This window comes from Mixophyes fleayi, chromosome 9 (genome assembly GCF_038048845.1).
Source record: "Mixophyes fleayi isolate aMixFle1 chromosome 9, aMixFle1.hap1, whole genome shotgun sequence".
Classification (NCBI taxonomy): Eukaryota; Metazoa; Chordata; class Amphibia; order Anura; family Limnodynastidae; genus Mixophyes; species Mixophyes fleayi.
This window is the reverse complement of record NC_134410.1, coordinates 65,428,704-65,453,498: the sequence shown is the minus strand read 5'-3', so window position 1 is coordinate 65,453,498 and position 24,795 is coordinate 65,428,704. Positions and strand designations below refer to the sequence as shown.

General features: G+C 41.1%; 1 protein-coding gene across 4 annotated transcripts in view; it reads right to left on the bottom strand.

Annotated features, from left to right (window-relative positions):
• Window positions 1-332: 332 nt before the first annotated feature.
• MED12 (mediator complex subunit 12) overlaps window positions 333-24,795 on the bottom strand; it is a 63,175-nt gene continuing 38,712 nt past the window's right edge. Inside the window, exons 21-44 of one of the 4 annotated variants that reach the window (XM_075184472.1) lie at window positions 17,878-18,105; window positions 17,620-17,764; window positions 17,379-17,499; window positions 14,843-14,944; window positions 14,577-14,690; window positions 12,498-12,661; window positions 11,351-11,530; window positions 8,135-8,206; window positions 6,609-6,763; window positions 6,362-6,523; window positions 5,993-6,104; window positions 5,777-5,866; window positions 5,234-5,343; window positions 4,959-5,094; window positions 4,707-4,868; window positions 4,212-4,589; window positions 3,922-4,063; window positions 3,603-3,796; window positions 3,409-3,486; window positions 3,041-3,264; window positions 2,809-2,965; window positions 2,506-2,709; window positions 1,865-1,946; window positions 333-1,662 (exon numbers count right to left, since the gene is read on the bottom strand). In XM_075184472.1, the coding sequence (XP_075040573.1) occupies window positions 1,619-1,662; window positions 1,865-1,946; window positions 2,506-2,709; window positions 2,809-2,965; window positions 3,041-3,264; window positions 3,409-3,486; window positions 3,603-3,796; window positions 3,922-4,063; window positions 4,212-4,589; window positions 4,707-4,868; window positions 4,959-5,094; window positions 5,234-5,343; window positions 5,777-5,866; window positions 5,993-6,104; window positions 6,362-6,523; window positions 6,609-6,763; window positions 8,135-8,206; window positions 11,351-11,530; window positions 12,498-12,661; window positions 14,577-14,690; window positions 14,843-14,944; window positions 17,379-17,499; window positions 17,620-17,764; window positions 17,878-18,105 (3,556 nt within the window). In that variant the 3' untranslated portion in view covers window positions 333-1,618. The remainder of the gene's footprint in view (window positions 1,663-1,864; window positions 1,947-2,505; window positions 2,710-2,808; window positions 2,966-3,040; window positions 3,265-3,408; window positions 3,487-3,602; window positions 3,797-3,921; window positions 4,064-4,211; window positions 4,590-4,706; window positions 4,869-4,958; window positions 5,095-5,233; window positions 5,344-5,776; window positions 5,867-5,992; window positions 6,105-6,361; window positions 6,524-6,608; window positions 6,764-8,134; window positions 8,207-11,350; window positions 11,531-12,497; window positions 12,662-14,576; window positions 14,691-14,842; window positions 14,945-17,378; window positions 17,500-17,619; window positions 17,765-17,877; window positions 18,106-24,795) is intronic. The other 3 variants (XM_075184473.1, XM_075184474.1, XM_075184475.1) reach the window with 3 other exon arrangements.

Below are 24,795 nucleotides of genomic sequence, written 5' to 3'. Positions count from 1 at the left end.
ACTTACCACTGTAAGCAGTCTGCGTCTGCCCTTTTGGAAGTCCAGAAGGGCTTCTTGTTGGGCGGCATTATAAATAGGAGCTTTTGTGACTAAAGTGATCGCTTTAAATTTGGTAAGTAAGGAAATCTTGCTGCCAATCTGTATGTTCTTAGATTATCTTCTCTAGTCTTGGCCCAAAAAGGGCCTTCCCTGACAAATGATGCAGTGCGGACAGACACCTTTTGGAAGTATTGTCCACTAAATAGGATCTGAGGTAAGTGTCTCTGTGCCACCAACAAATTTGCAAATGATCTGGCAGTTAACCTGGAAGAATAAAACATGTGTGTAATAAAAAGGAACAGGAGGTCTATTGTCCACAATCTCTGCAGGGCATTAAAGAACAACTAAGCAGGAGCAGTGCAGTTATATGGAGGAAAAATCCATTATTTTTCCAGTGTAAAACATACCAGCACCAGCTGGGTTTCCCTCATGGATATAGAGAAAGTCCCAATACAGCAATGCTGTAGGATGGGAAACTTAAAGGTGTAGGTGTTTCCTAGTGTGACATGTTCATGATGCAGATATTGGAATATTTCCCAGAGTATGGATACACACATTTCCATGGGCATGTAAAGTGACAGGTTACATATCTATGCTTAGACATGTAAAGGTAATATTTGTGTTACTAGATGTGTGAATGATCGACTGTTCATCTCAAAGGACAAATTAAATGCGCAGATTTTATGGACATCCACATCTAATCTTGAGAAAAATAAATATTGTGAGTGGTAGCTAATGACATTTATTGGCATGTGATCTTCTTTAAGCTGTAGTTCCTTAAAATTACATCTGGTGAAGAAACATTTGATAGTGAATCCATTTCTATTTTCTTGACTGCCTCAGGGCAGCAGACTTATAATTCTAAAAAGGAGTACAATTATTGTAGAATTGAGAGACACTTGAACAGTGTGTGTTATAAAGATAGTCACAGCTATCTGGAGGGTAAGAATGTATTACTGTTGTTTTAGTGAAGAGAAGAGACACATCCACAAAAAAAAAATCCCATTGGCATTTGAACTCACACAATAAGAAGAGTACTGGTGAAATTCCTCACTGCAGCTATCGATTCAAGGACCATGAGGCAAACATACACCACCTGCTGGAGAAAGCTGTATCTGCACACTGAATACTACCTATTTGGTGTATTTTGGTCTCGCCTATTTAGTAGCTGCTCAGATTGGGAACAGGCCAAGTAACTGTCAGCAGCTGTGTCCATACAAGTGCCTGAGATCAGGTTCCATATAAATAGGTTAGAAAATGACAATTTAATCATTTGGTTATCAAAATAATAAAAACTCTTTAAAGGTAAAAGTTCCACAAGACACAAAAGCCCTTGCTCCAAATTTTGTGGAAAGCCAAGTGACATTCTGCTCCCCGCTTCCACCCCCTCCATTATATTTGCGTCCCTTGAGAGACCCAGGTCACGTTCTGCTTTCATGTGTTGTAAAACCTGGCTCATCTTGATTTTCTCACAGGGTCCTTAATAACACTATTCCTGTTTCATTTAAATCCTCAGTCCTGTCTTATATTTCAGGAGGGAGCCAAATTGGAGCTTTCACCCATAGGGTCCATCCATAAATCAGAAACGCCCAAACGGATTGGGAGCTTGCTGTGGCTGTGTGTCTGGAAAGAGAACAAGAACATTAGTCACTGTGCACCTGCAGGCTTCTGCACTGGGAAGGGAGGGGGGGAATCACAGCGCAAAGTGCTGCATATTGCTTGAAGAGATTTCAATGTTGGAGATTATTCAGGGAACATACAGGGATAGCATAGGGTTGTCTGCTACAGACACACACAGGGAATTTTCACCCACCGCAATACTCACTGGATAATTGCTGCTGTAGTTGCCGTACAAGAGCTGCAGTCTGTTGTTGCTGCTGAGTTTGTTGCACGCCATGTCTCTGAAACTGAGAAAGCAAAGATCTTATGCCGTGCTGAAATCATCAGCTAAGACAAGCATGAATTACAGAGAGCACACAAATAATGCAGGAAAATAACATGTGTGAATCTGGGAGGGCCTCGGTGAATGAATGTGAGCTATGTAGTGGCTTGTGTTCCAGAGTGTTTTAATCCTCTGTGTTCCATGGTTTGGACAGTCAAATAGGAGAGATAAATGCTCATGTAGTGAGCATTGATCGCTACATAGAGAGACGTCAGTACTGTACGCACAGCTGGACACTAAAGCGGATGATGTGACAGGGAAGGAACATGTCCTATTACCCCAATGCTGCTCCGTCATCTGCTTTGATAAGTCTGCCGTAGGCACCGAACTAAAGTATCTCCATGGAGATTAATGATCTCTATGTGGGCATCCATCTCTTCACTGTTCAACTGCCACAAAGATCGGAGAGGTTTAAAACATGTCCGCATAACCTATTGTTGTCCACCTGAAAATAAATTCTTTTCAACACAACTTCGTGGAAGATTTGCTACTTTTTCTTCTTCTACAAAGAACTATGATTTTACCATGGGTTGCTGAGGAGGCAATGTCTGCATTCCAAGTCCAGGGGGCTGTCCTTGTGTCTGGTTCTGCTGTACTGCTGCTACCTGCTGGGGTGGTGGCTGTGGCTGTGGAGGAGCTTGGTTCTGTGGAGGCGCCTGAGATTGTTGTTGTTGTTGTTGTTGCTGCTGCTGCTGCTGCTGCTGCTGCTGCTGCTGTTGCTGCTGCTGCTGCAATAGGATGGTCGATAAGTATGAAAGTTCACAACACCCTTCCTCCACAAAAACATAACTCTAAAATTCCCTTAAGAAGCACATTTACCCACTTACACGTAACATTTGTTGCTGCCTAAGATACTGCTGCTGTTGCTGCTGCTGCTGCTCTGGTAACATTTGAGTGGGTCGGATTGCACCTTGCACTGACTGTGCAGTCATGTGACCCATTCCTGTCATCATGCCAGCCTGCGGCATTTGTTGATGCTGAAATCTGATGGAACATAACACTTATTAATCCATAGTTGTGTGTTGTGCGTCTGAATAATTCTAATTCTTCTTCAATTACCTCTGACCAGTTTGGGGATTATGACTGTATCCAGATGCCTGCTGATGGACATAACCACTAGGTCTCTGCTGCATCGGACGCACTGGGTCTTGAAGGGCTCCACCCGAAGGTGGAAGAGAACCAGGATAGGACTGATTACTGTATGCAGGTGGCACCAAATTACCAGCCTGTGATTGAGGGGGATGCTGCTGCATGGGTACATGGGAAGTATATGTTGTATAACCCTAGGGGGAAGAGCAGAGGTGTCAAAACAACAAATGGAAAGCAGTGTGACCAACAACCAACAGTTTTAAAAATGACAGACAGAAAAGCGAGGGTGGTGGAGGCACTGTGTGCCATAGTGCAGAAACAGAAGTGACCATGAATACCTGGGAGGGTTGCATAGAACCGTATGGAGGTGTTGGAGTCATCGGTCGGACGGGCTGAGCCATCATACCCTGTCCGTGCTGGGGAAGGGAATATAAAAGTAATAAATAAACTAACAACACAAGTCTAATAAGTTTGCCAATCTAGCTACTACTTTCTGCTTTATACCATCTTTTCTCATCCAGCATTCACTCACCAGCCTGGCCTGCAGATGATGTCTTAGCAGTTGTCCCTGGGGAATAGGAGGTTGCGGTCTATACATCATAGGTTTGTAAGGATCCATCATCCCCCCTACACCTGGTGGTACACCACCACCATATGGCGGCCGTGTCTGGACTACTTTTACCATATTCATTCGAGGTGGTCGGTAGGTATCCAGACGTGGGCCACCTATGTCCAGGAAAATGACAATAATGAAGACAGATACAGAATGCAGTGTCATTTATAGTATGAGGAAGAATCAGTGGAGAACTCCTCTTATGATGCTGAATTGACAACAGATGTTTAATACTCACCAGGAGGCAGTGGTTGGTTCTGGGTGTACACACTCGGTGCTCCATAAGGCAGGCGAGACATAGACCCCGTTCCTTGGGGGTGTAGAAGGTCAGTAGGAACTCCCATCTGATAGGTCATAGAGCGTCCCCCAAGTCCATATTCCTGATAAAAAGCAGAAAATGAAATGCTAGAAGAGTACTATGAAGTCTTGTTTGGCCCCGAAGGGGAAGGCACCTATAACATAGTTTGAGCATATAACAATCAAATCATATCTGTTAAGCTATGGAAGGGTGCTTTAAAAGGTATATACCTCTCCCTTGTTTGCTGACTGACGACTCTTTTTGTTTTTCTTGCTTTGTTTTTTCCGCTCGTCACCAGTTCCTGTACAACCTCCTCCACTCTTATCCACCTTGAGTGGCTCACTCGGCTTCTTATCTGGCTCACTGTTTGTGGGAGTGGGTGGCTCCTCGTCTTCCGGGGGAAGACAGAGAGGCTCCAGATAGTAAGTACGTGGCTTAGGTTTCAGGTGTGTGTGGTACAGTAGTAGTCGTTGTTGCTCCTCCAAGCGAGAGACACGCCTGTCTACACGTACAGTCCCAAACCATCCCCAAGAAAGTGGGGCAGACTGTTTCAGACCCTCAAATAGGTCCCAAGGGGAAATTTTCTGCTTAATGGAGACTTGAAGTCCCTATAAATAGAGTTCATAAGAACGAAATTAATGTATAATATGTACAAATTATCAAGGTAAATTATGAACGGTCAACATAAAAAGGTTGAAACATAGGCCATTATTTATTTGTTTCACCTCCTTCTTGAAGATTGAGTCAAAGCCAGCAATCTTGTTTCCTTTGGTGTCAATAAGAGATCCCTGAGGTTCACATGTTATTACATCCCGTGTCTGCTTCGGTAACGGCAGCAGTTGGCGCACTTTCTCCAAACTCTCTGACTGACGGTCACCTAATTCCTTCTACAAGGACACAGAAAAAGTTAGACACATGAGCATACCAAGAAAGAGAGCGAGAGTGGAGGAATAGCTCTTAAAATACATGAAAATTACCCGTAGCTTTTTCACCAAGTTCATGTATGCCCTCTTGTTCTCCTCCATGCTACCTTGAGAGATACTGGACATATCAGCTGCCAAAGTTCCATTGATCAGCACACTCAGCATGTCCAGCACTGTGGTGAAGAGCTCACTACAAGGCAAAGAAGAGATGTCAATCCACTATGGACAAGAGGCCTAGAAGTGGATTACTAGAAGTAGAAACAAGCACAAAATGACCAACAGTTAGCGTGAATTTTAATTTCTGGAGATTTCATAGCAAGGTAATTTACTTATTAGACTGCATATCCACTGTGCCACTGCTTATTATATCCAGTAGAAGTACTGCCCATTCAGTGGTTTGCTGAGTGCTGCGCTGAACTGTGTCAAACATTCCTCCCACCTAAAAATGACAAAAGGGGGGGGGGGGGGGGGGGGGAAGGGGTCGCAGAACAAAGTTAAAAGGAAAAGAGGATGACTGATATTTGTGAAACAAGGGCTATACTGCCACATACGAACATAACATTAGGTGGCATTTTAAGAGAGATAGAAGATATGTACATTACTGGCATACATTCTACTGCTGCAGGCTGCTTGTAAAGGAAAGAGGCTAGTCTCCACTAGTGATTCTCAAAGTAGGAGGCATTGCGTCACAACACACGCTAATATATATATATATATATATATATATATATCTCTATATCTATATCACACACATATATACACACATACATAACCTTAAAATAAAACCTATTCTTAACGTAACCATGACTCATAGCATCATCCAAATTCACTCTGTAAATATTTGTCCACTATTGGATGACCAGTTCACTCACCAAGTTAAGCCTGAGTTTCAACACATCATGCAGCAGCTGAGGGGTTTTACAGTCATCTTGATACTGATCCTCCCGCCAGTTACTAACAATCTGAAAAAAAGTGAACAATATATATGTCAGACCACTTTGATGTTGGTGGTCAAAATTTTAGGACTTAAGACAATGGTGCTACATTTATTTATTTAATTTAAAAAGAAGAGGATAGATCATATATACCTGTTGAACCTGACTGTAGAGAGAAGTCAGTAGCCCCTCCCTCTGCTCATCCTGTCCCTTTAAACAGGTCAGTACCAATGATAAAAATGGCTGCTGACTGAGCAGAGACATACTGTCAAGAGAAGAAAATATAAAAACACGTAAGTGAATGAAAATAGTAACATTAATGTTGAGGTTTGGATAAACCATTGCTGTAAATTTCTCACGTGTATAAGGAGATTCAAAGTAAACCTAAAACAAAAAGCCTAAATCTAATTTCCTAAATAACCTCTAAGTTTTAGTTGCATTCTGCTAAACAATCCCAGTTCACTACGAAATAAAGAGTTAATTAATGATTTTCTAAAAGACGGTCTCTTCCTTCCTACTCACCTCTTCTGCTTCTGACGGTCACGTTCCTTGCGAGAAGAGGAGCCCAGGTGCTGCCCCTTCTCCAGCTCCTCCCCCGCTGCCTTAAGCACGTGACCTTGCACAGATGTTGGGAGCTTGGCAATTAGAGGAGCCACAAGCCAAACACCAGACCGCTCTAGAGCACTAACAGAAAGCACAATGGAGGCCACAGGTCATTCAAATTGACAAGAGAAGATTACAAACTCTAGAGATTGGTATGGAAATGTACCTGAGCACTGGCTTGGACTTGGCATTAGGGGTTGTGTTGCTGGTTGGGGCATTGCTAGGAGCATTGGTAGCAGGTGCTGTGCTAACATTTTCCGCAGATTGCTGGAATACTTCAATTGTAGCTTTAGCAATGTTTTCCAGCAGGGAGTTCATTTCCTGTGGGATAAGTATTTAAAGATGAAAAAAGCCTTCCTTTAAAATCACCACTTCCTGATGCTGTAGGTTCAACATTCCCTAATCTATTATCCTCCTTAAAATTATTTATCTGCCACTTGAGACATAACCCAGGTAGGAAGCCACTCAGAAGTGAGCATAACATAGTATGTGGACACGGAGACAAGTCCAGTCAATTACAAACAGCACATGTTGTGCTCTCTCCTGGGTGAAGGAAGCATGGGAATACATTTAAAAGGTTAAGGTTCCCCTAAAAGGTTAAGTTCTTTTAAACATAGGTGACAGGTTCTCTTTAATTTCAAAACCATTACTGCAGTAATTACCACTTGGCACACCAAAACATGGAAATTTTAAACAAATACATTTATAAAGACTCTCCAAAAGACACTACAAAACACATCATCACACACTGGTTCTACCATCTTACATTATTAAAAAAAACACATTTAACAACGACATCCAGGACATGTGAAACACAGAGAAATAACAGGGTTGAGGGAGAGGATCGGACCTCCATCCCTGGGAGCACTGCTATAGAGCAACAGCAGCTTATTATACGTTTTTCACGTTTTTTGGACACTGATGTAAGTGTAACATTTTAATTTGAAATAAATGTATAAACGATACCTCACTATGTGCCACGTTTCTCCACTTCCCCTTATGTGACAAGATTTATCATAAATACGGAATACCCGGGACATCAATGGGGGATTCAGGCAGACTACACTGCATAATTCACAAGTGTCAAACCAAAGAAAGAACTATTACAGGTTCCTGTTTATCCTGCAAAAACCGACTGTTGATTAGCAAAGCACTATCTGTCAGGAAACTGCAGGTAAGGGTGGGGGGTTAGAAATAGGCAGCGTGTGCATTTGAATTTCTGCATCTAAATTTCTGCTGTTTAACTATTACCAGTGATTTTTACAGATAGCCCAGGCATACATTTAACAATACACCTAAACTCTACTCCTAGAGGGACGTAAGCGATATAGAATTATACAAGTATGTACACAGTGTGGTTTGCTACAATTCAGGTATTCAGCATCTTGGAATTTAACCCTGCTACATTTATCTCGATACATGCTAAATCGATACGGTATACCATTAAAACAGATAAAACTAAGGTGCATTACAGTGCTCAAACTTTAGCAGACACAATAGTGTATAATCATATATAATAATCACAACAATATTAGTGAATATAGGCAGCGCCTGACCTGACTACAAAACCAATAAATATATCCTTCAGGAGGACTGCATATCACTCTAAAGAGTATCATTAGGCAGCAGTTTACAGAGTCCCTCTAACTTTTCCAGAGCCCTAATCCTGATCCTGCAGTTTTTTGGTCTTACATTATTGGATGTTTGTTTGATCATGAGTTGGAGCTCCAGTGCTGACTGACGCATTGTCCACTGATCCAGACTCTGTCAAGTGGAAATTAACAATAAATCAATACTGAATGGAGTAAATGATTAAAACATACACAAAGCACAAATAGCAATAAATGGTTTATAGATTTTGACTCTTTACCCTGTCCATAGAAAAAAACATGACTAGGCGCTAATTATACCCCAGAAGAATGCAAAGAAAGAGCTCTTTAAAATTTATAACTGTACCCATTTTTCCAAAGTGCATACTTTAAAGCACAAACTAATTCTGCTTTTGTGGTTTGTCTTAAGATTTCGTATGAAACAGACAAAGATCAATATGTACAAAACAGCACATTTTAACTTTTCCTCTTTTTTGCAATAGTGTGAAATTTGTACTTACTTTATTTTAATGATGTTACATTAGGGGTGGGGTAATCACTGTAACCGTGGGTAAATGCTATGTCTCAAGGAGGATGGACACTGGGAAATTTAGAGCATGACTATCCCTCTGCTGGCCATGATAACATTAGCTACTAGTTTTTCTCCAACAGAGACTTAGAAGAAGCAGGAGGGAAGGGGGAGGAGTAGTAACTCAAACAGAAAGCGAAACTTCAATGAGCCACGGGCAGGAAGCACAAATGCTGCAGATGCAGTGCACAGCATCTTACACCCAAAGCAAACATCCCTGAATGCAAAGATGTTAAAACCTGTACAATTTTGTGAATTTGTGCACGGAAGACCAGACGGTCGTTCTACGCAGCTGTTCAGCAGTGCCCAAGTGGCATCCTGGCTGACCCGCCTGGCTGTAAGCCTGGCGCATTACAGACATAATCCACCTGGCAATGGTCTGCTTAGAGGCTGCCCGGCCTCTCTTTTGGGAGTCATAGAAAACCAGGAAGTCCTCTGTCTGGAGCACATCCTTGGTCCTGTCCATAAGGCCCTGCACAATGTCTTAGTTCAGGTGGAACTTGGGAGACAACCTTAGGGCAATCTTCGACATACAGGCCAGTTTTTTGGGCTAAGCCTTCTTGCCAACCTGAGCTCCAGTACATTTATCTGGAGTTTCACCCTCTCCAAAGGCCAAAGCCCCTGAACATGATATCAGTGGTCACCAGAGTCCAGTCCCAAATAGAGAAAGGGCAACCCCTTTTGAGGTGGTCAACAAAGTAGTAAATGATGAATTATTGGGGACAGTCTGGTGCACCAAGTGGTCAGTTGCAGGTTAGACTTGTTCCAAATGAAAAGTTTGATCGGAAACTACCTGGAATGGTAATTTGCAAACTGTACCGACTTGAAGGTGGGGATCATCTTACCTAACACTTTCATGCAAAAGTGCACAGTCACCAATCTTAAAGAGACTTCACTTCTCCTTGTAAAGAGAATGGAAAGTGCAGGTAAGTTTCTTACTGTCCATGGACAGTGACCATCTTGAACTTGCCTACCTGTAGGTGGACATTCAGTGACTAAGTTGAGGATGGGTCTGAAGGGCCAGCTGACTTCTGCACCAAGTAAAACCCAAACGGTTCTGGCCTACCAGAACTGGGACCACTTTCTTCCTAACAGTGTTATTCTAAAGGGTAGCAGCATATGGGAGGTATAGTGGTGGATTTGGACAGGCGTTCTATGGGAACATCTACATAAGGAGGAGATTCAAATTTCGCCGTGTCTACACTAGGGGGTGGATAGAGGGTCAAGTAAGTGGTGTGACACCTGAAATCTGTGATTGTACAAAAGGTCCTCCAACTGAAGGCGTACAGGGAAAGGAAACCGTTTGCTTCTTTTTTCGCTTGAATTGTCCAAAATCACCAATTCCGCACTGTCCTGAATATTTAGTACCTACCGAATGCACACACTAAAAGCTTCCACTGCCTGCTTGCTACCAGGGTCCTATTCAGTGTACAAAGAAGCCTCCAGGTCAGAGTCCTCAGCCTATTCTTCCTCCTTGGAGAAAAGTTCTGAGTCAGACCCTTCCCAAGACTGGAGGACTTCTGAAAGCTGGCTTTTCTGGGGTCTGGATGTGGAGCAGAATCCAACATCCTTACCAAAGAGCCCAAGCTGGCGTGTCAGGTGCAGAAGGGAGGGGACCGATTAGATACTAATGGGTCTGCTCCTTAGGAGGGACTGAGCTTGTAGCAGGGCTATTAGCACCCCTGTGAGCTAGAGAACATTTATTGTTAGCTTTGCCAATCTGGGGATCAATATCCCTCTAGTCAAAGGTTCAGCATCTCTGCTCTCCATCCATGCAGGCTAGCATCTATGGTCACAATAGTCCAGTCCCAGATGGAGAAGGGATGGTCCTTGCTGAGATTTTTTCACTACAACAACCACAGAAGAGACTGACGAGTCTGTGGCGACAGTTTGAAAAACTTGCCAAATAAGGGTTTGACCTTAACCACTTGGCTAGAATTTGGTACTAGAAACTCCGGGACTGGAAGTGTAGCACAATACTATTCTACCCATTAGCTTCATACAATGGAGGATGGAGACCGACTGAGGGATAACAGAGCTTTCACCTATTTATGAACGGCTCGAGTATTTCCCTCCGGCAAGTGAACGGATTTTCATCCTAAAGATGTCCATACGCATATGCATGTTTAGGGGACTTCAGGTATAGGATGGGCTGAAAAGTCAAATCCAGGTTTGAGTAATAACACAAACCCCTCCTTCTCTATTCCAGAGGATATAACAGTCAAAGTAAATAAACTAAAACAAAATGGATATACTGCCTGTTAAGAAAAAACAAATTACATCCCCTACACCATGTGGATTAAAAAACAAAACAAAACAAAAAAATGAGGTATTACAGTAGAGGTGCATGGAGGGGGAGTAGAGTCCAAACAAGTTTTACTATATAATTAGTGCCTTACTCTAAACATAGTGCCCAATGGTTAAGCAGTGTTCCCCAAATTGGATGCATGAGAAACTTCTTAATGTGTTCTCCACATTATTCTGCATTAATAAATTAGTCACAGAATTTACTTTAGGTTTCTAAACATTAACCTCATTAAAACAGAGTCTACACCAGGCCTAGCCCACCTGTGGCTCCCCAGGTGTGGTGAAACTACAAATCACAGCATGCCCTACCAGCCATCAGCTGGCATCCACGGAAAAAACATGCTGGGACTTGTAGTTTTATAATACCTAGAAAGCCATAGGTTGGCTAAGCCTGGTCTACACCTTCCACTTTTTTAAGCTCACCTGCAAGATGTACTTGATGCGCTGTCTCTGAGGGTTATCCCCTTGCTCTGCGTCACTTAATCTGTGTGGGTAACAGATCAGTTGCATGAGGCGCTGGGCCTGAGCGCTACTGAGAACTGGATCCTGAAGATCAATGGAGTCCTCACAAAGGGAGCGTACACATCGCTCCCCCACCCACTCCTATAAACATGAAGGACGCAATGTTAAAAACAAGGATAAACGTAAATAAGCGTCTCCAACTGCACAAACAACAATACAAACATACCCTCTTACTTAATTCCAAGATAAAGCACATAGTGAGGTTTATTTAAATACATGCTCCAAAAACAATTATGTACTGTAGCCCAAACAACAAACTTAGTGTAGTCAGGAAACAAATGCTTGATTTGTTGGTAAAGCATTTGTTTTACTTGTACTATTAAATGAAGCCTATACAGAATCCAACACAATAGGATATTATTTTAATGCATATCAATAAAATTTGACATAAGTTTTAGGAAATTGGGTCCAGAGTGCCCCATTTACACATTCCCCCCCTTTTTTTCCTGCATCTTCATGAAACGGAATGTGTGGGTGCACCACTCCCCGATTGATTGATAATATAAGGAGATATAATATTCCTTGCTATAGGTTTTAACCACTCTTTCTGGGGGATTTGGATCCACCTGGTGCGGTATTTTTCTTTTCTGTTACATCAGTTGTATATCAGATACACTTACACCCAACTAGCTCATAAGCACAAGAAAAACGTGTTTGTTTTCTTTTAACATCTGCAATTAGAGCGAAAAACGCATCCGCTATTAAGTTTATTTAAATTAAAAACCCTCTATAATACAGCAGGTATACTGTTCCTTTTGTACAAATGAAAGAAGCAAATAATAGTACTGGTGGTACTCATCAGTTTGTATTTGCAGCAGCTCTCAGGCACCCACAAGAAAAATAACTGTCTGCCTCAGTTCAAAATTACACCCCCTTATTGTAATCAGACTGTGTTTGCCCCCCCACTCCTCAGTGTCAGATCTGCATAAGGACATAGACATATGCATTTTTGTGGGCGTATGTTATGCTAAGCAAATGGATATATGCCCAACTCAGCATTGTGAATATTATATGGAGCATGCACTGAACTAACCTATCAAGAACTGACCTGCTGGCAGATGCTGCGAAGAACATATTTGGCATACACATCTAAACTGGCCGTCTCTATAGATACAGACCGCCCCCCTGCCCTGTTTGTGGCCAAATCTTCCTCAGTGATGTCTTCAGTGCCTGCAGGCAGGGAGAAGCCAGAACCTTGCAACTCTGCATCACCTGGAAAATGAAGAATACCTGTGTCAGACTGCTAGTTTGATCTTTGTCCAGATTATGAGCTTTTGAAAAGTGTCACCAGGTAAGAATTAGTGTTCCAAGACCGTTTCTGAAGCACTGGCTTGAAGTCAGAAAAAAGTGGACTGGGACCATATATGTTTTATGCAGTCATTTCAAGTAAAGCAACATTTCCCAATGGGGTTTTGCATCTCCTTCACTTCAAGAAGTGTCTCAAAAGACAGGGGCTTTTATATGGTCTCTGGAAGGTGAAACAAGTAGGTTTCTGCATAAAGGATATTTACTTTCAAACAGTTTTGCATTTCATTGCATCAGACTATCTCTGTGTTGTGGATATTACAAACCTAAATGGGAAATTGTGGGTCTATGATGTAAAATTGGGTGAAGACCACAAACATGTTTGTAGTATAATTGTCGATTAATCCCAATTCCATTTTGTGGTTCAAAAATTGTGGCTCACATTTCTTTAAAAATTTTAAAATAAAAAAAGATTTATTTTTATTTCAATCTGCAAACAATACCGTGTTTGCCATTCGCAATAAAAAAACCAAAAAACAAAATACCGTTAACATGCATCAACTGAAGCTCAAATGTGTTCCAAAGTGCTGGACTTATTTAAATTTAATGAGATTTTGCTTGGTTTTAAAATTAATCAAAAATTCAAGACATTCTGGTGAATCATATATTATATCATATTTTTTTGTATTAATACCACAAACTGGTTCAACAATCAGCAGGTGGTTATAGCATCTTCTTGTAACTCAATTAAATGACCCAGCCAAAAAAAAAAAAAATTCATGATGCGCCATGTTTATGTTTGACCTATGAACATTTGATTCCATCAAATGGAAATCCTCTTCATTGTCTTACATGAGTAAGGTTTGTGCACATTAAAAAAACAAAAAAAAACAACTTTGGGGCACATTCAATTGATGGCGGGATTGCCGAAAATCCCGCGCTCCAAAAATATTACCGTTATTACGGTAATCCTGCGCGGGAAAACAGTTAATACGGTAATTTACTCGCTGGATTTCAGCTCGCAGCTCCCTGGCTGAACTCCAGCGAGATATTACCGTATTAACGGTAATATTTTTGGAGCGCGGGATTTTCGGCGATCCCGCCGTCAATTGAATATGCCCCTTTGTTGTGTATCTTTTATTAAAGATTTGTTTCCCTCCCAATGCACCTGAATTGTTGCTACACAAAACTATACACAAATACTATACAATAAAACAGCAGTTCTTAACCTTTTTAGTGATCGGCTCCCCATTGAATCTCAAAATACGTTCTTGCACTCCCCTTGAAATATGTGTTCTGGCTTTTTGTTAGGAAATTGCATTTATTGCAAAACAATTGATTTTTTGAAAAATACTTATATTTATTTTCTTTGTTTAACTTTCTGATACAATTAAAAAAAAGTTTTAAAAAATGAACATATAACTAAAAGTAAACAAAACATGACAGTCATTAAATACTAATATATAACATTTATATGTGTATATGAAGATACTAAAAATAAGAAAATATGCCTAAAAATAATATATCGTACCAAAAACTCCCATTGACGTTTGTACTCAAGTACGCAAACACATTTCAACCAGTTTCTCGACACGCTCGTAAGTGCGCAGTGGCAAAAGTAGAGAGGGTACTAGTAGGGTCATATCGTCATAGCGTTTGCCAGTGTATCATGGGTTCCGTGAGTACATAGTACAGTCAAGTCAAATTTATAGTCGTATATTACAATTCTAAAAGCTTAAAACCTATTGTTACCATTTGAACCCTAGAAATGCTCTCTTGCACCCCTGGTAAAGAACCGCTGCAATAAAACATAGCAAAATATTAAAGATATTACCAAGCTTAAATATTGAAAGTGGAGTAGGCAGGAAATACAACAACTTACCCAGCATAAATATTGCCTTGAGAACAGCAAATAGTGCTCCAGGTACAATACGATTCTGAGAAGCTGCCAGAAGATGGCGGTCGCAGGAAGAGCGAATCCCAAACGTTGCCTTACCTGTGAGACAGCAGACAAAGACATTCATTAATTACCCATTTCCAAGTGTTTAAAGAAAACACAAAGAGAACAAAACAATTCAGACTGAATGCTGTTTTCTTACTTCATCACCTAGTGGAACCACTATATAACCTACTGGACTCCACACTTACTGCCATCTGGTTCATATGGATTCAGCTGTGGAGTCTTGAACAGATGAAGCAAAATACGGCACGTGAGACGTGCTCCAGACTCAGAATCCTGTTCACTGCAAGCTGAAAGAAGTTCAGATTTTAGTAAAAGTGCAAAGAAAATAGATTTAAAAAAAAAAAAAGATGTTATCAATACAACGTCCCTCTGTCAATCTGCTACTTTTAACACTTCCCACACAATGAACAATATTGTAAAGCTGTGCCTCATTAGAAAAACAAACTAACCAACTCTACGAATTCAGAGCTTGTGAGAAAATTCCCTTCAGTAATTTTACACTAAACGTAAATTTTCTTTATTACGGCACCATGTTATTTAAAAAAGGACTAAAAGGATTTTTGGACTTACGATTAAATACATTTCTTCGATCTCATTTGGGGGATACTACTTAAGCTTGGGCTACAGAGGGCACTGGTAATTGGGGTAGACACTTATTCTAACTATTCTTATTGTTTGAATTCAAGCTCCTCCTCTCCTCTACCCCTCCACCAACAGCTCCCTCTGTATTTTTATTTTTTTTCGGTGCTCACCGATCTAGTAGAGTGGGCTGTACTGTTATCAGAAACCAATTTTCCTCCTTAGCTATAAAGCCTGTCTGATTGCAGCCTTATCCCATCTGGCACTGTTTTGCTGTTGGTCATCCTCTCTTGTACGAGTCAGAGAATAAGGTGGCAATTGGTCACCACCTTGATATGTTGACCTCTAAGATAGGGCAGCCAACTCAGGCACCCTTCTTACTGAAGCAAAGTTAGTAAAAATTATTTTCCAGAGATTCTAGATTCCAGAGGCTCGCATGGTGGTCTCTGATGCTGAAAGAACCAAATTTAGGTCTCAAGGAACTACCGGCAGAACAAAGGAGCAGTTGGATGTGAAAAACTCCTTGCATTCTGGGAGGTAAAATGGGCCTCAACTTAGAAGATCTTCTCTTAGAGGCAGCCTCATCAATAGTTCTGTTGACATGCTTAGAATGTCAACATACAATGATGTTTTCATCCAGAAGGGGGGCTTCTGGCACTGCTGAGCTGTTGAGTAGCATGTGATTTTACTAGATCTATGGCACAGTTAGAAGGAGGTGAAAGTACTGGGGATAAAAACATCTACCACTGCTGGCCCAGTACAGACATGGAGCTGGCCATAGCACAGGTGTTCCTGCCAAGTCTGTCCCTTGTGCGAGACTTATCTCAATAATGCCCCCTACCTGACCACTGTCTGGGCCACCAGAAGAGTCTTCTGATGCGGGACTCGGACTCGTCTGTACAGCCTGTCAAAGAAATGGACTAGAGCTGCCAAGGAACCATTGGATTAAGAGGCCTCTGTATAACAGTGTTCATAGAGAACACCACTATTGCTAATAAAAGTAAAATCAAAATTAATATAAAAAGGAAAAATCCATGCTGTCCTTCCAAGTTCAAAAAAAGGTGCCCTACGCCATTGGCACAAATTAAAAACGGAGAAGCTATTGGGGGAGGACTACAGGAGGAGAAGAGCTTGAATTCAAACATGTTTATAGTTTATAGTTTGAATTAGTGCCTACTCCAAGCACCAGCGCACGCTATACCCAAAGCCTTAGTTGTGTCTCCCAAACAGGAAGTAAGAGAAAGTAGTTAATTCTCAATGAGCAGATGAAGGGAGCAGAATATGAAAATATCAAGTTCTGTGGATGCTTTCCAAGCATATAATTGGGGAGAGAGCCATAAGACAATGTTGCCCTATTCAGACAAGACATGACGTGACAGACTGCTCAGTGTTATTACTGACAGAAAGGCTAATTTGCCAAGATGCAAAAAAAAAAAAAAGAACTATAAACTTTAGTTGGTAACCACTGTCTTGTAAATGGGGATGGAGTTACCTCCTGAGGTAAATGGAAACTAGCACCTGATCTTAAAACAACATTATAGCCCAGGACTGAATGCCCAGGGCTACATCACCCCATCTATCCTGTGAATAGATAACAAAATTGTGAACAGGAAGTAATAATGCTGAATTAGGCGTATAACTGATACTGAAGGCATGTTTAGGAAGGATAGGAAAGTGGAGGGGTCTCTGTCTATGTAAAAAAAACAAAAAACTTTTCTAAGACCTGCCCAGTGGGAGGATATATGTGAAGATTATCACACTGTGGAGTCCTTACTGGTAAATTTACATGGTACAAAACAAAAACCACACCAGTAAAGTACTGCTTGGAGTTTGTTATAACACACATAACAAATGTTAACTGAAATTAAAACTATATAATACAAACTAAAAAAGCAGCAAAGAAAAATATGTTAATTTTTGTGGGTGATTTTAACCATTCACATATGAAATAAAATAATAAAAGTAATTGCTCTGGCAAAAGAAGCCTTTTTTGCTATTTTGACAGTGTAAGAACCAACTAGACGAAAACACTTAATTGGAACCTCCTAAGTAAAGCCTCCATATATCCCATTGGCTCGGTGTCCCCCCATTTGGATGAATGATAAAATTTTACTGACAATGCTACACAATTTCCTGACTTACCTGCAGTGAGCAAGGATGGGATGGCCGCACAACGGATTAGATCTTCAAGTGGAAAACACTGGCGAGCAACCAGGATTGCAACAAATGTAGCAAGAGAATCATGGAAAGACAGATCACTGACCTACAATGGGTTAAAAAAGGGACAAAAAGCTTTATGACCTCTGATTAGCAAATTTAAATTCATATGGAAAATAAAGAACAGGGAAAGGGGAGTGTAAATAGATGTTTCTGTAAAACTTACATCTACATTGCAAAGCAAGTCATTGAAGCCACAAGTGCCATTGTTGGATGAGCAGCAAAGAGCTTTTAAGACTCCAAGCCATTCAGAGCTCAGATCTTTGCAGGATCCAGTCAACTCAGCACATAGAATTGCAATATCATTCACTCTGCAAAAGAAAAACAGGACTGCAGTGTGATACTGTTCATGATGCGATTTCCTGCCCACCATTTGTAAATGTACTTGTCCATTTTATTAATATTTCTTTTACAAAGTGTTTACCTATCAGTGTCATGGTCTCCGACACACACATGCACGAGAGCATTGCACACAAAGCTGTAGCGGTTGGTAGGAGAGTCTCTTAAAAGTTTTCCCAGCATGCCACAGTTATAACTGTGTGCTGATGGATTAATGATGGTGTCCAACATAAACTCCTGTTCCCACAACATGTTAGAGTCAGATGGATCCACAATACAGTATATTGTGTTCTTTACCTTGGAGCAGAAATCACTTCAGAGGGAAAACAAAAAAACAAATAACAAAATATCACACTGCACAGTGTCATTTTCTCCACATTAGTTATAAGTTACACATCAATAAACACGCCCTACAGCAAAACATGTATTAAGACAACTTTCTGAGACTGAGGGAAAAGGGACACAGGAGTAACAGCTACAATAAAAAAAAATTGTAAACATTACAGTATACAAAATTAGTAATTATGCAAAACATCTAATAAAGTCCCACTCTCTAGAACCTCGTCTCACCTCTGCACTGCTGCACCACCTGTAGAAATTTTCTTTCAAGCTGGTCTGCGGTCATTGTATCAGGGAAGCGAATTAAACAAGCCTCATGCTCATACACTCTTTATCTGAACACTGACTGCAGACCAACAATTTTCCAGCAACTGTCTGAAGTAGAGTGCAGTATAAAAAAAAAATATATTATATTTGCATAAACCTATATAAAAGATAGATATGTACACACACAAACTTAGGAAGCACTAAACATTTAGTACCTTATGACTTAACTTACATATTCAGCATTGCCCATAAGGAAACATGGCTAAAAGTGTTTTCCCCAAAGCGCAATACAGAAAATTTCCTGCAATACATTTCTCTACCAACAGGTGGCACCTTGATGAAATGTACATATACAGTCATGGCCAAAGGTTTTGAGAATGACACAGGTGTTGGTTTTCACAAACTCTGCTGCCTCAGTTTTTATGATGGCAATTTGCATATACTCCAGAATGTCATAAAGAGTGATCAGATGAATTGCAGTTAATTTCAAAGTCCTTCTTTGCCATGACAATGAACTTTATCCCAAAAACATTTCCACTGCATTTCAGCACAAAAGGACCAGCTGACATCAGGTCAGTGATTCTCTCGTTAACACAGGTGAGAGTGTTGACGAGGACATGGCTGGAGATCATTCTGTCATGCTGATTGAGTTAGAATAACAGACTGGAAATCATTGTTCTTCCTCTGTTAACCATGGTTATCTGTAAGGAAACACGTGCAGTCATAATTGCTTTTCACAAAAAGGGCTTCACAGGCAAGGATATCGCCGCTAGTAAGATTGCACCTAAATCAACCATTTATCGGATCATCAAGAACTTCAAGGAGAGAGGTACAATAGTTGTGAAGAAGGCTTCAGGGCACCCAAGAACGTCCAGTAAGCGCCAGGACCGTCTCCTAAAGTTGATTCAGCTGCAAAATAAACTAACTTTATTTCTCCAGTTTAAAGTTTAACAGAGTGTAAAAAGGGAGGGTGCCAGTGTCACCACATGGATTCAGTGAAAAAGATTTAACACAAGCATAAAATCCTTGGCCACAAAAAAAACCAAAAAAAAACAACTTAGGACCATATGGCTGTTTGACACAACTGTTCAGTCAAGGCTCCAAATCACCACGCCCAAGAAGCGTTCACTGATCTGGTAGAATGTGCTTTAATATTGCAATAACCAGGCTTCCCATCTCAATGTAGACATGACAAGTCATAGAACTGATCCATCTAGCTTTTTCCTGTTTAGGCGCAGACCAACCTCTTTTGTGGGAATCAGAGCGGACCAAAATATCATCAGGGCACCCATGTCGGAGGACGCGACTCTAGGAAGACTAACAACCCATGATTAAAGAGATCCCTCTCAATTTGCACGAAAAGCCAAAATCACAATGTCCTGATTCAGATGAAATTTAGAAACCACTTTAGGAGTAGAAGATGATTTAGGAAGGGGGGTGGCCTAACAGCCATTCGAGAATGCTGCATATTTCAAGAGCTCCACTGCATAGAAAGAATATCTATACTCATCTGTCAAGCTACCAAGAATGGCTTGCAAACACCAAAAGCAGACTCTGGTACTGTTAATGGGCCAAAAACAGCCTTCCACAGGGCTGATTACATCTGCGGCCTACAAACCACTATATTGCCGGATACCGGTTTCTCTCCTCTCCTCAACCCAACACAGAGGACCGGGCCACCCGAAGACCGAGGGCCAAGTTCTCAGACATCATCCACTCTCTACTCATTGCCAGGGAGTTGGAGTACTGAGATTCTTCTGGGCTTTTCATCTCCCCGCTGATCTGCGATGCACCCGATTGCAAACCACCGGAACATCACCACTAACAAAATTCAGCCTGCCTGCTACAGTCTGTGAATCTTATTGTTAATGGGGGGAAAAGAGGAGAAAGTTTCTTGGTATCATAAAACCCGCGGCTAAGACCCCACTTCACAGGAGTCGCTCAATGAATGCAGTCAGTCACAATGCTCAGATTATTTCTGGCCTCGGCCCAATCATCATAATCAACATTTATTTATACAGCGCCAGCAAATTCCGTAGCGCTTTACAATTGGGAACAAACATTAATAAGACAATACTGGGTAATACATACAGACAGAGAGGTAAGAGAACCCTGCTCGCAAGCTTACAATCTATAGGACAATGGGAGTTTGAAACACAAGGGCATGTGCTACATCATATTACACAATGGACCAGCTAGAATGCAAAGGTAAAAGTATTGAGTGGGCTGTGTGTGTGGCAGTGTTGGTCAGAGGGTTGTTGTCTTGCGTTAGCTGTGTAGAGGATGGTAATAGGGTAATCTAGGGAGATTAAGATGGTGGTTGAGGAATATCATAAGCTTGTCTGAAGAGGTGGGTTTTCAGAAAACGCTTGAAGGTTTGGAGACTAGAGGAAAGTCTTACTGTGCGAGGGAGGGAATTCCACAAAGTGGGTGCAGCCCGAAAAAAGTCCTGTAACCGAGAAGGGGGGAGGTGATGAGAGTGGAAGAGAGACGTAGATCTTGTGCAGAACGGAGGTGTCGAGTTGGGAGATATTTTGAGACAAGTGAGGAAATATATGACGGTGCAATTTTGTTGACGGCCTTGTATGTTAGTAGAAGAATTTTATATTGGATTTGTTGAAATACAGGCAACCAATGTAGAGACTGACAGAGTGGCTCAGCAGAGGAAGAACGGTTTGCAAGGAAAATAAATCGAGCCGCTACGTGCAAAATAGATTGTAGGGTTTCAAGTCTGACTTTGGGAAGACCAGTAAGGAGGGAATTGCAATAGTCGACGCGGAAGATGATGAGTGCATGAATTAAGGTTTTTGCAGTGTCTTGTGTGAGATATGTGCGTATTCTGGAAATGTTCTTTAGGTGTTTGTAACATGATTTAGATAGAGTTGATGTGGGGAATAAATGACAGTTGTGAGTCAAGGATTACACCTAGGCAACGAGCTTGCGGAGTGGGATTTATGGTCATGTTATCAACAGAAATAGAAATGTCAGATAGGAAGCTTCTGTTTTTGGGTGGGAATATTATTAATTCTGTTTTTGAAAAATTAAGTTTGAGTTGGTGAGAAGACATCCACGATGAAATGGCAGAAAGACAGTCAATAACGCGAGACACAGATGGTGAAAGATCAGGAGAGGATAGATAGATTTGTGCATCATCAGCATAGAGATGATACTGAAATCCAAAGGAGCTTATTAGTTTTCCAAGAGAGGTGGTGTAGATAGAGAATAGCAGATGATCTAGGACTGAGCCTTGTGGTACTCCAACTGATAAATGAAGCGGAGCAGAGGTGGATTCAGAGAAATTAACACTGAAAGAGCGATTAGATAGGTAGGATGAGAACCAGGATAGGACAGTGCCTTCAAGACCTAGGGATTGCAGCGTTTGTATGAGGAGAGAGTGGTCAACAGTGTCAAATGCAGCAGAGAGATCCAGGAGAATTAGAAGAGAGTAATGGTTATTACTTTTTTGCTGTGATCAAATCATTGACAATCTTGGTCAGCGCAGTCTCTGTGCAGTGTTGAGAGTGAAAGCCTGACTAATGAGGATCCAATAGGTTGTTTGCTGTAAGAAAGTGTGTGAGGCGAGTGTAGGCAATTCTGTCGAGAAGCTTGGAGGGGCATGGGAGCTTAGAGATGGGGCGGTAATTTGCGAGAGCGTTAGGGTCAGTTTTGGGTTAGGGTTGCTTTGTTTTTTAAAATGGGAGTAATCACTGCATGCTTGAATAGTGAAGGAAAAATACCAGTAGAAAAAGAGATTACAGATTTTAGTTAGAGGGGGAATGAGCACAGGAGACAGGGACCTACCAATTTGTGAGGGAATGGGATCAAGAGGACAGGAGGTAGAGTAGGAAGATGAGAAGAGAGTAGAAACTTCCTCTTCATTTGTGGGATCAAATCAAGAGATAATCACTTCATTTAACACTCAAGACTGCAAGCATTTCCCCATGACACTGATGCACTGGGAGTGAAACACAAAACTACTAGCCTTCATGTAAATATTCAGTGGTCCCTGTTTAATTGTGCCAGATGTGACAAACTAATAGCAGGCGAGAAAAAAATGCTGCTTACCTGGCACACGGCGTCCTGATCATCGGAGGCCACTTCTGTACATCTGTTCCTGTTTCTCTCACTGCAGTGACCTAATCTTACATTAAATTTTCTTCTATCTAAACTACAGTCTAATAGACGGATTCGAGAGTTCACCTAGCAAGCCTTTATAAGATTAAAGCTCGACCAAATCAACCAAACTAAAAACAGACACGAAGTTCTGTGCTGCACATTATATATTCAGTATTCCAAGTTTGTGAAGGAGAGAGATCTTTTCTCTGAATGTGATTCGATTGACCAACTTTAATCCAACTTGCTTTATTAAGAGGCATGTGCAAAAGCCAACAGAAATACACCAGCCCATCTTGTTTACAAAACAGATTTATCACAAGAATTTGTCAACTCCTGGAAAAGTAGCCCCGTTCCACACCCACCACTAGCATGAGATCTCACTGATGCTTCGTAGGGGGACACATGGCACCTAATTTACATGATTATGCAATATTCTTAACATTGAAATCTTCAAAAAAACATAACAAATCTGCCATCAGGCATTGGAGATAAGGACAAGGCAAAGCTGCTTAGATGATCTTGATAACCGTGGCCAGAGAAATAATTAATGGATCTGGGGTATTACCTGAAGATGTCCAACCTGCAGGGATTATTATTCCTGCACTATTACAACAAAATGCAGTAAAATGACCCAGATGATAAAATTCTAGCTGATAGATCACAAAGAGCTCCTAAGACAAGGAGTTCCCAGGCTGACGCTCCAAAGGATATTATCTGTCAACCTCCAAGGCATTGACTTCAACGGCCATTACAGATTTTATCCCTCTATCGTCATCTCAGCAGGAGACTAGATCTTTACAGTTGGCCAGATAAGCATCTTTATAGATGCTTATCTGGCCAACATATACTATCTGACACTTACAGATAATTGCACATAGCGCATTGGTCTTTTACAATTATAGAGCCTGAAGCAGCTATAGACTATCCCTTCCGGGAAAAGTCCTGGCCTAGATGGCTTCATCTCATATTAGAAGACAATCTGCTTTACAACTTTACTTCCGCTCTAAATAAGATCTCAGGCACCCAAAATTCTCCCTTCCAAGCTGCTGAAGCACACATTATGGCTATCCCCATGGATGGAAAGGATCATGCCATATGCTCAAGTTATAGACCCATATTATTGTTGAATGTCGATATAAAATTATTTGCTAAAATTATTGCTAACCATCTTGAGCCCTTTCTGACCGAGATTATGCAAGTGATCAGGTGGAGTTATTTTTATATTACGTATGGAAGCGTTGGCTAGAGCGATTTGTGCTTATCCTGACATTTCTGGAATTTAGGTGGAGAGAAAAGAACATTTGGTTGTTACTCTCCCCAATTTGCTGACAGGATTTCATAACTTTAGTGAATTATCACAGTTTAAAATTAACTATATGAAATCCGCATCGCTCAATATCAATATACCTAAACATACAATCCTGGGTCTACAAAGTGCCTTGATATTTACATGGCACAACTCCCAAATTAAAAATCTAGGCACCTATCTAGCTAGAGAGTAATCTCCAAACTATAACCTTTTCAACCAAACTGACAGATACATGTTCAGAACTGGTGAAGTGGCAAGCAAAAAAAACAGACACTCTTGGATAGGCATGGTCAACGTAATTAAAAAGAACATTTTACCAAAATTACTTTACCTCTGGATGAGGTAAAGTAATTCTTTAAAGACATTCATGCTGCCATTAGGAACTTTGACTAGAATACGAGGAGGCCTTGTTTCAGACATGACATACTTTATAGACATAAACATTTAGGGGGAACTTGCATAAGTTTCTGTCTTATTATCAGGCTGTCCAGCTCAACAGGATTATGAAGTGAACATGACCTGGTAGAGCCAAGCAGTGGGTTACTTTGGAAAAACACTTGTCTCACCAGGCAAATATAAATCGCTGCATGGATCCAATCTCAACCTCGTATAATGCATCCCACAACTGCCCCGACTGACTCAATGGAAAAAGCTGACTTTTTTCCCATTTCCTTTCTTTTGCTTTTTGTTATATCTAGAATATTGTTTGAAATCTTGATTTCTGCTCAGAACCACAGACCTTGAAATCAGCAATGAAGAGCAACAGCCTTGAAGGCTGGTGCCCGACATCGCAACTGTCCAGTCCTATATGGCAAAAAGACCTCTCCTGTTGAAGTTGTTGCGACTCCAGAGGAGAGACCATCAGCAACAGGGAGATCAGCTGTCAGTTCAGATGAATGTGAGAAAGCATTACCTTTCCAGCTTGGAACAGATGAAACCTAGAACTTCCATTGAGGACACTTCTCAATGATT